Source organism: Pundamilia nyererei, unplaced genomic scaffold (genome assembly GCF_000239375.1).
Source record: "Pundamilia nyererei isolate P.nyererei 1_Seehausen unplaced genomic scaffold, PunNye1.0 scaffold00072, whole genome shotgun sequence".
In the NCBI taxonomy this organism is placed as follows: Eukaryota; Metazoa; Chordata; class Actinopteri; order Cichliformes; family Cichlidae; genus Pundamilia; species Pundamilia nyererei.
Genome location: NW_005187473.1, coordinates 1,568,566 through 1,579,851, shown reverse-complemented (window position 1 = coordinate 1,579,851; position 11,286 = coordinate 1,568,566). Strand labels below are relative to the sequence as shown.

The 11,286-nt window shown below is 42.6% G+C and overlaps 1 protein-coding gene across 1 annotated transcript in view; it reads right to left on the bottom strand.

The window, feature by feature from the left end:
- The window catches only part of LOC102210927 (ephrin type-B receptor 1-like), a 124,707-nt gene extending 117,493 nt beyond the window's left edge, over positions 1-7,214 (bottom strand). Inside the window, exon 1 of the mRNA XM_005736956.1 lies at positions 6,999-7,214. Coding sequence (XP_005737013.1) covers positions 6,999-7,092 — 94 coding nt within the window. The 5' untranslated portion in view covers positions 7,093-7,214. The remainder of the gene's footprint in view (positions 1-6,998) is intronic.
- Between the last annotated feature and the right edge of the window lie 4,072 nt (positions 7,215-11,286).

Below are 11,286 nucleotides of genomic sequence, written 5' to 3'. Positions count from 1 at the left end.
TGTGTGTGTGTGTGTGTGTGTGAGTTTGCCTGATTGAGAGTGCGTATCTATTTCCAATAAAGACATGATAGCTTTACCCAAGGAGATCATTTGTTCATTTGTCATGTTAACAACACCTTTCAAGACAACATCTACCATGTTTAACCTTTAGCATTCACAAAAGGTGGCAGATGGGCACAGGATGGCTGTGTCTGGGCTTCAGGGGAAAGGATAGTTTATGAAAAGAAAGGACACACGGTGCTATTTCTAATTAGACAGCACACAGCAGCTCTTTCAAAGGCAAAGGAAATTAACTCGTCGACCTCTCGACACTCAACACTGACACAAATCAGCAACTTCACTGAGAGAATCTGCTGCTGACTGGGCACTGGGTTCAGACACAGATGACTTTGCCACCCCTCCCAAGGCTTGTGGGTGGGTGTTTGTGGGATATGTAGCACTTATACCCAACAATATCCGCTGGGTCAGGGTTTGCACTGACTTTCAAAATAACAGGGTCAAATGCTGTGTTTACTGCACTGCGTTCTAGGCTCGCTGAATAGGTGAAAACCCTGAGACTCCAAGGTCAGTGAACAGCACTTTCAGACGACATAAATGGCAGGTAGTAACAAAATAATGTACTCACATTTGTGTGTCCAATGCAGACTTTTTCTGGCATGCTGGCATATTTTCCTGCATCTCTGATATTTATCAAGTCTGCAAAAAGCTGCCCGGCTTCACACTTCTAAAAAGCTGCTCATGGCTACCTTTGTAAACAACAGATCAAGATTTTAAAAAAAAAACCAACCTTTCTCAAGAATATCAAAAGCAGCTTGGGGCAAAAAAGAAATTGTTGCAGCTATCTGTAGTATAGATCAATAAGTGTGTAATGACGCATTGTCTGGTATTTGTTGTAAAAATATTAACACATCTGACAAATACAACGCCGATAAAGTGACTGCATTAGAGATTTCCTATTTTAGTTATTTTTCAAGCAAAAAAAAGAAAGAAAAGAGCAAACCATATTTTGGTCCTGTTTATGCAATGCAGAGTTTTGCCTATTTACTTAACTGTGATATGTTATAGTTAGGTTTCTGCCAGAAATGCTATTAGACTTAATGGATGCTTCAGGGGGAGGAGAGAGTTTATAATTCAGTTCAATTTAATGCTGTATTTGCTATTCATATAATGCTATCCTCCCACTATAATGCTAATTGTTAATTGTGTGGTGGCACTGATAGAAGAGGAGCAGAGGGAAGGGGAACTGAGAGAGGCACTGGGAAAAGATAAAGTCATTTGTATTTATACCAGCTGAATAACACAGAATCATAACCTGGTACAGCTTTGAATGATTTTTAGTCTACCCTGATTAGTAGAGATATATGGATGGATATCAGCTGAACCGGTGAGGAAGATATTTAATTGTGAGATCCAGCTAGTCCTTTAATTTGTCTTTTTTTTTTTAAAAAGAAAGTGCGTAAAAACAACAGAAACAGTAAAGTAATACACATTAGCAAACAAAATGGCTGTAGCTCTTTAGCTAGGCTAGATGTCTGCTAGCTAGGCCTCAACTCAGCTAAGCTAAGCTGAACTAGACTATTTTATGGTGCTGGTGCCTTCTGCAGCAGTTTGATGAAGAAATAATATAGCCATGATACAATTGTTCAATAATTCGGAGTTTGGTTTTGGCAGATAAAATTGTAGCATTCCAATTAGCACTAAGGACAACGCTTGGTACAATATGGGTTAGCGCTGCACTCACACACAGTATAAAGTGCTGGTTTCTGTGTGCCGTTCTGAAGTCTCAAGATAAACCATTCTACCATCACCAAGTTGGTTTCAAAAGACCAGATATGACGAGGAAGGAACAGTGAAACCACTGGCTCATTGGCTAATAACCTGTCAATCACAAGTTGATAACCACTGACCATATCCAGGGTAATCCACGTTTTTAAAAAACAGAGAATAATCTAAGCAAACCTCACACTATATTCAGTTTAACCCCAAATGAGTGAGTGAACCATAAACTCAGCAAGAACATTTTTACGGAGGCCAAGTCAGAAAGAGGTTTTTTCCCACAGGTTTCTATAGCACCAAAAGTCTTTTTTGCAGCAATCACCATCTGTTGGCACTAGCACTGTTGGCAATGTTTCATATTGTTAGGATTCAGCTTGCTAACAGAGCTTTCCAGCCTTAGCAAATAATTTAGTAATCTACACTTAGGTCGAAATATGGTCACTTCTGACTCCAAAAATTTTTTAAAAATTGTTGACACTAAGCCTCCAAAACAAGATGTGACAACACAGTTGATCTCCTAAAGAGGGTTCATGTACAGTAGCCCAATACAAAAATAACAAAGATTATGTAGTGTTGTGGATCATGGTCATTCATTTGGATTTTGACTAGAGTCAGCTATTCATTTATACTTTTGTTTGGTACTCAAATGTTTGAGCTTTTGCAATATTTGATTAATCAAGTGACTTATTAATGAGGATACTGACTGATAATAAAAATAAGAGTTAAATACTTTTTAAAGTATACACCAGGGATGGGCAAATCCAGGCCTCGAGTGCCGGTGTCCTGCAGGTTTCAGACGTGTCCTTGATCCACCACAGCTGATTGAAATGCCTAAATTACCTTCTCAACAGGCTGCATTCTCCTGAGGACCCGTCCTTCCCAGTCTACGTGGTTTGGGTCCTCAGAAGGTCGGGTAGACCGGAAGTGAGCGGCTGTGAAATTGGACGATCTAGCCTTCAGTTTTGCATCACCGCTGTCTCGGTGGAGTTTAATAAACTCAGCCGTCTGCCTTGCTATCTAAAATATAACAGGACACTGGTATAAATTCTTGACCATCTCAGACTTCTGTTTAATCAGTTTTCTGTTTGACGTTTATTCAGCTGTGTGAAAACCTCCGGAGGAACCCACCCAGGGGATTAATAAAGTTTTATTTTATCTAATTTAATCTAATAACTTTAATATCAGCCAAACCGATTTACTCATGAACAAATAAAACACTGAAATAAGCCAAACGATAACATTTTTAAGTTATCTAAGTGGCTTGTATATCACGTTTAACCTGAGTAGCGAAAGACCGCGGTGATCTGAAAATGATGTGACGGGAGTTTGCCCTCCTCGCCGGCTCTATTGACTCTCAAGCTCCTGGCTAGCTATCGAGCTGGTGGGTAACAGACCTCTCCGAAAACGTGATGTGATGTCTTGATAAACCGAGCAGATATTTGAAGTTTACACAGCTACATTCTCGCCTGAAAATACGTTAAAAGTTTATTTTGTGACCCAGAAAGAGTAATAAGAGTAATATTAAAACTGAGTAGCGGTCGCCATTGTTGGAAACTGGCTGGGCCGTGCTATGAATTCTGGTATATGGTGGGCCACGAAGAACACACCCGACCCATCCTTCAATTTCGGGGAAAAGGAGGACGCATTTGTCGGCTGCCTTCGGAGGAGTCTACAAATTTGGACAGCCTTCGTTGCTTCGCTGTGATGTAATTGGCCTACAAATGCGGCCTCAGGAGGATGCAACCCAGGAATTTGGACACCCCCAACATGTCTTGAAGTTCTCCAGAGGCCTGGTAATGAACTAATCATTTGATTCAGGTGTGTTGACCCAGGGTGAAGTCTAAAACCTGCAGGACACCAGCACTCGAGGCCTGGAGTTGCCTACCCCTGGTATACACTATATTCCCAAATGTATTCACTCACCCATCCAAATTACTGAAATCCAGCGTTTTAATCACTTCCATGGCCACAAGTGTATAAAATCAAGCATCTAGGCATGCAGACTGCTACTACAAACAGTTGTGAAAGAATGGGTTGCTCTCAGAAGCTCAGTGAATTCCAGCGTGGTACTGTGATAGGATGTGCAAGTCCAGTCTTTCTCACTACTAAAATCCAAGAGCAGGATGAGTGGATGCTGAGGTGCACAGTGTGCAAAAGGTCACCAACTTTCTGCCAAATCAGTCACTACAGACCTCCAAACTTCATGTGGCTTTCAGATTGGTTCACGAACAGTGCTGAGAAGTTCATGGAATGGGTTTCCACGATGCAGCTGCATCCAAGCCTTACATCACCAAGCACAACGCAAAGCAGTGGTATAACACATACCACCACTGGACTCTAGAGCAATGGAGACGTGTTCTTTGGAGTGATGAATCACACTTCTCCCTCTGGTCAATGGACGGGTGTCAGTTTGGCGGTTTCCAGGAGAACGGTACTTGTCTGACTGCATTATGCCAAGTGTAAAGTTTGGTGGAGGAGAGATATTATTGTGTGGGGTTGTTTTTCAGGAGGTGAGCTCTGCCACTTAGTTCTATTGAAACAAACAATTAATGCTTCAACATACCAAGACATTTTGGACAGTTTCATCCCCCAACCTTATGGTAACAGATTGGAGATCACCCCTTCCAGTTTATCATGACTATGTGCTACTGCACAAAGCAGGGTCCATAAAGACATGGATGAGCGAGTTTGGTGTGGAAGAACTTGACTGGCCTGCACAGAGTCCTGACCTCAGCCTGATATATACGTTTTGGATGAATTAGGGTGGAGACTATGGGCCAGCTCTTCGTCCAACATCATTGTCTGACCTCACAAATGTGCTTTTGGCACAACACTAAACCTTATGGATAGCATTCCCAGAATATTTGGAGCTATTATAGCTTCATTCATTTTAAACCCTATGGATTAAGAATGAGACGTCACTCTCAGCAATACACTGCATCTTTGTCTGCCCTACAGTTTACTGCTATTTAAAGACCAATATATATTCTGCTGATAATGGTATCACTTTAGAGCATCAACTGAGTGCTGTAAAAAGTCTGATGTATAGGGTGAAATACACACAGAGTGTACACAAAGCACAGATAATAACAGTCACTGTGTCAGCTGTGGTTCTTTTTAACACCAACAAACTCCGACCAGCTTATACATCAGTTCATTAGGCACCTACTTACCATGAAAAGGCCACCATGACCACAAAACAACCCACCACCCACACTGTACCTATCTGTCTCTTCTCTCCAGCTAAACCTCCTACCTCTCCCTCCTCCACACACACACACACACACACACACACACACACACACACACACACACACACACACTGCAACAGCATTCTGTTTAATCAAAATAGAGCTGCCCTTCAACGCATTTACATGTCTCATAATGGGGAAGAGTCGGTACGAAGCCTGTCATTACGCGCACCATTAAAACACAGCAGTAGACTAATCTAGCACTTCCATAAGCAACAGCAGCAGCAGCAGCAGGAGGAGGAGAAGCAGCAGAGGACGAGGGAGTGGAAGCTGACTGTGGATGGAGAAGGAAAAGAAAGCAAAAGCAGTCATTCGATGCATGGTTGGTTTAGCTGTTTGAAGGTTGGGAAAGCTGCAGTGGTGAGAACATGACAAGGAGGAGGAGGAAGAGGAGCAGCAGCGAGAAGAAGAAGAACCAGGTAGGGATGTCAGAGGAGTGACATGAGCAGTCGGTGAAGTGTGAGAAAGAGCAGCAGGTGAAGGAAGAAGTGTTGCATAAACAGCAGGAGGAGGGACCAGCAAACAGGCCAAAACAGCAGGTGATGCCTGCTGGGAAGGAGACAGAGAAAGGAGCAAGAAGTCATGCTTGAGGAGGAAGGGGAAGGAACGGGAGAAGAAGAGAGGGGGAAAAAGCAGGAGAAAAGCGAGGAACAAAGGCAAGGGGTCCATGGGTTGGAAGGGACACCAACAGAAAGAAAGGCTGAAAGACGAGCAGAGGAGGAACTCTTGAGGAGGAACATCAGGACTGTAATGAGAGGTGTGGAGAGGGGTAAAAGAAGTTCATGAAAACAACTAGAAAAGTGATGATGTGCAGACTAGACGATGCTGGGATCCTTTAGGGAAAATAGGTCATGTCTGGAGAGGACAAGCGGGAAAGCAAAGGATGAAGCAGAAGATGTTTTTTTGGGGTGTAGAAGAAATTGGGTCTTTGGAAAAAGAAGGGGGAACGGATGGTGTTCAGTACTAAAATTATGCTGTTCAGAGAGGAGCACCAGCAGTGAGAGGTGCTGGAAGGGAAGTAAAAATAAGGAGCAGCGGGTGAAGCTTGTGGAGAAGGAGCAATAACAATGTGATGCCTGGCTTACAGGAGCAACAGGGGTTAAGGATAGAGGAGCAACGGGATGCTTTTGAGACGAGTTGCTGGAGATCGTATTTGGGAGAGGTTCACGGTAACACAAAAGAGGCACGAGGTGATGTTTGGAGGCGAGCGTGGGGAGATGGCGCTTCAGGCGGGGAAGCGGCAGGGAGGAGCAAGAGGTCATTGTAGGGAGGAGCAGCAGAAGGAACAGCGGGGGAGGTGGAAGCACCTGCAAGCTATAATTATGATTCACTTTGCTGCTCACAGGTGAGTGGTGGCCTGTGTGATAAAACAGCTACAACAGTGCACTCAGGAGGGAGAAACATGGTAATGTTTGATACTAAACAACACACATTTTTATAATATGGCAACAGACATTTATGGACCCTGTAAGAAACTTGATACAATTTATGCACGTGTCATGTACATAAAGGCTGTACTAAATGTGATTTATGTTCTTTTTCATGTCCTGGAAAGGCTGGATGTTTAAGGCTGTATAAAAGTAGAACATGGAATATATTAGAAGAGCACAAAGGGACTACTTTCTGTGTCATTTTGTGCATGCGTGCACAGCAATAACTGTCAGTATTCCCAATAAAGCACTAATTGGCCCACTGCTGAAAGGCAATTAGCGTTCATATTAAACCCCAAACACACCCAGCTCACCATGAAGGACCAGAAAACTTACTGTGGTAAAAATCCTCCATCAGTCTCAAGTTTCTTCCAAAAATGCATGGAGCTCTGCATAAAGTTAAATTCCAAATGTCTAAGGATAAGAAAGCTTAGCTGATGTTACATCTTCAGAAGTCTTCTGCTCAACCACTGTGCATAAATTAAATCACCCTGCGCCAGCTGTAGCACTCAAAAAGATGCTCCCTGGTTTGCAAACCTACCTTCCACTGCATGCACTGAAGTAACCGTGAAGAGAACCAGAACAGCCCAAGTGGCCGGCATGGCCAGTCTGACTCCCTGTCCGTCCTCTCCCATTATCCTGCTAACAGAGAAGAGAGAAAAAATCCCCACTGGAACACGCTGTATTCCTCTGGTAAGCAGTCACATCGCAGTCTTCTGTCTGTGTGAGTGTGTGCTGAGCCGGCACAGCCAGCGAGTGCTGAAGGGGATACACTTCTTCTCTCTCTCTCTCTCTCTCTCTCTCTCCCCCTATCTATCTCCCTCTCTTCTCACCGTCGCACACCTTTCCGTCCAATCAGGACAGAGAATGTTGCTCGTAAACCAATCACCCATTCTTTTCCACCTGACCCAAGATGAATGCCCAATGGTCAGGTCTCCCCTCCACTGCCTCCATCCCACAGCACGACGAGCTGGCGTGACGGGACAGCGCCACCCAGTGGTCAAGGATCAGCACAGCAACTAACTAAACCTTGCAGTGACTGTGGTCCGGTGACATTGAATTGCTGAAGAGTCATTATGATGGGATGTGAGCTGTGGTCTTTCTCAAGAGTCTTTAAGGATATTGCAGCAATAATGATGTTCGATCCTCTTGATAAAGCAGGAGAATCAATGCTTCTCAGCTATTGGTTCCTCAAGGTTTGGACTGAGACTGCTTGTTCCCTACACACGCACGCCTCATTTCTTTTTATTTTGCTTTGAAGAAGCCACGTCTTCTCATAAATTTAAAGTGTTCTGAAGAACTATTGCTGTTTTTCTTTAAACACTGGCTGCTTTGTTAAGCCACTCAACACTGACCTGTGAGCTATTCTGGCATTAAAAAGGTAGCTAACTTACAGGATGGACCACTGATGTGTCTACACATTTTCCAAAGAGCTTTTAGCATATCTTGGCATGGTGTGCAGTGTGTCCTTAAAAAAACTGAGGAAAGTGGAGGACAAAATAATAAATCTACTGTTCGCCTCATCAGAAACAGTCGCAGTGAAAGGGTGGCTGAGGTGTGGCAAATTACACAGAAACTGGACTGGAAACTAGTGGCAACAGGTCCTATGGAGCAAAGAATATAAGTGATACATTTTTGGTTTGAATCATCATCAACGTGTATGGAAGAGGTCGGGAGAAATGTTCCACAGTGAGTGTCTACAGCCATCTGTAAAACATGGTGGAGGCTCTGTCATGGTTTGGGATTGCATTTCAGCCAGTGGCGTTGGTGACCTTCTCAAAATTGGTGGAATTATGAATGCAGAAAAATACCATCTGGAAAGCATCTGGTTAGAAACAGCTTCATTTTTCATCACGACAGTGATCTCAGACACACTCATAAACTCATACCTGGATAGAAAAAAATACACACAATCAATCAGCTTTGCATTATTTTTTCTGGATTATGACAGTTAACCGTTTATATTTTTGTAGCATTTTAGAAGTTTCAGCCTCTGGGTTTGATGTTGTCCATATTCAAAAAGGGCCTAAGTTGTCACAAAACTATCTTGACTTTGTCTCAGAGGGGCAACGTAACCAGCAAGGTCAATCAAAACAGACTGGTCTCAGTAAGGGGCTTGATGGACATGCTTTTATATTTTGGTAAGGAAATTGGAAAGATGTCTTAGTAAAAGAGATTCTGCAAGTCTGATGCTGATACTGTGCATACTATAGTTAAAGGGCTTTCACAAAAGTCATACAGAAATGTATATTTTACACCTCAACACATGCTGTACACGCAACAAGAAACCCCTATGTAGGTCTGTTTACTTTCTGCAGACTTTCAGCCCAAGGCCTCTGGTAGAAAACAAGGGTTGAGTTGAGTGGTTTTCTGGTCTTTCACATCACTGGGAGAGACCTCGGGGTTAATTTGATACATGAAAACAGCCTTTGCAGTATTAGGAGAAAAAGCAAGGACTAGAGTGTGTGGCCTTGTGTTACAGGGGATAAAGAGGATTAAGTGAAAAACAACTACGGTTCACCTACACTGGTGTTTTCGCTTGTGTTGACTAATCAGACCTCTTTTCAGGACTGTGTTGATGGACATTTCCCTAAATGTCCTCTTAGTGCCTTTTAAGGGTGAGATAACTGAATTTTTAAATAATCATTCTTACAAGTACACTTAATCTGCCAGAGTGAAAACATCTGTGTCTCTCTCTAAGCCGCATGTCCAGCTTTAACCCTTAGCAGATTTAAAGCATCTGGGACTGCCACACTGCTTTAAAAAATGCAAATTGTCACAATATATTAAGACTTTCAGTTCAGTTATTCACATTTTTTAATCACACTGGCAAAAAAGACAACTCTCTAAAATAGGAAGCATTATTATGTTTTTTGGCTACCTGCAAAATCCTAAAAGGTGTGCGTACTGACAAAATGCACTATGGAAAAAATAAAAATCACTCAGTGTTTCTGAAAAAAATGCAACTTTTCAACCCCAGAGGCACTGGATCAATTTACTTTTTTAGGTTTCCTGTCTCCTTCATCCTGTGCCTCTTACACTGTCTCATACCGCTGTGACATTGCTGCACTTTTCTTCCCAGATGCTCTATTTCCTGTCCCTCAAGATGACATTTCAGCTGCCAGCAGCTTTATGACACACACCACAACCTACATGGCAATCGCTTTCACTCAGGGGCTACTGCATCCTGTTCATATTGACCGCTATCCTAAAGAGCTGTGTATATGAGCGTGCATGTCAGTTAGAGGCAGACAAACAGAGGGAGACGCTTCTTATCTTAAAGTCAGCAGTTGGAGGCATTCATCATTTCCTTCCAGCCACAGGTGGAGACCCAAAAGTCGATTGCAGGTCTGCTGGCTGCCGCACGAGCAGAACAATAATGTTTGAATTGCCTCCGAAGGTTCTGGTTACTCTTTTAAAATTGTGCAGCTGAGGTCACGCAGCCCTTTGCTAAGAGGTATCTCCATCCTGAGGGACTCAGCGAGGTAAATAAGCTTTGATCAGGAACAGAGCAGTCCGGCACAGTGCTGAAAGTTGATTGGTGTACATGTCTAGACATAGCAGAGTGGAAATCAAAAGTGTGGTAGCAACATGGCGTTAAAGGTCTGCTCAGGTTCTACTCTCACTTCTACATCATTCACAATTACACGACAGGAAACATTACAGTATAGATGAGTTATATAAAAACAGACAGATCTGTGCATCACTCTCACAGTTTCACAGGATACTGACAGTGAGAAGTGAAATGTGAGGCATTCACACGCCGAAAAGTTCACCTTGGTTCAAAAACATAAACTTGCCGTGAACTTTCCGTTCGTTGCTGCTTTTTCGTCCTGTCGTATCTGATCTGAAAACATCAGGAAAATGAATCATTCAGTAAATCAACACCCTTGACAGGCAGGATTGTCGTCAGCCCCAGTTTCCCCCCAGCAGGACCAGATGATGCTTGTCGTGTCCTGTTACAAAGAGCTATATGTTTATTTATAGCTGTAGTGGAGCTCGCAAGTCGAGGCTTTAAATAGAAAGAGAACAAAATCATCCCAGATTTGATGTTCTTGATTAGAGTGGGATGATATCTGGGAGCGGATATGGCATCAGTGGAAACAGGGCCAGGCAGTGAGTCATCTGGTGGGCACAAAGCATCAGCCAAAAAAAAAAAAGGTGCTCAGTCACATATTTGTTTTTACTTATTTTGTCATATTAATAGGTGCATAATATCAGAAGATTTTAATGGTTAGATCAAGAGAAAGACCTTTATATTACGTGTAGAAAAATACAGCAAACAGCACTACTAAGGCTCATTTATTAACATTGCTTTGTTTTGGTTTCATACTACAGTTGTCGCCATCTTTGTTTTTCAGAGCCAGAGGTTTCCATATTTCGAAAAGAGAGTGAAATCCTGGTTTTAGGTTGATAGTGGGTAGATTAATTAGCCTATTTCTATTGGGTGTATCACGCAGTTACTGATACCTGCTTAGTGCTAAGTAACCTACTATTAAAACACTTGCATTTCACTCATAGACAGTGTAAACGACGGCTTCTGGGTCTGAAGTGTGAAGTGCAGAAGTGCCTTAAATCTGCATTAGTTCTTAATCCACCAAGGGGCAATGGTTGTGGTTGGAAAAAACTTGTGGTCCTATACAAGTCTATGGGATAATTATTCTCTGCAAAGGTGAGGTCTTTATTGTTCATCTTGGGTTATAATGCATAAATCATTAAGTCAGATTTATGAGTTTTAATCATTCCAACTGTCAGATCAGTTTATCCAGGAAATGCTTGTTGGCCACCAACTTACGATGGGTTAACTGGAGTGTGATTCAGTCAGATCA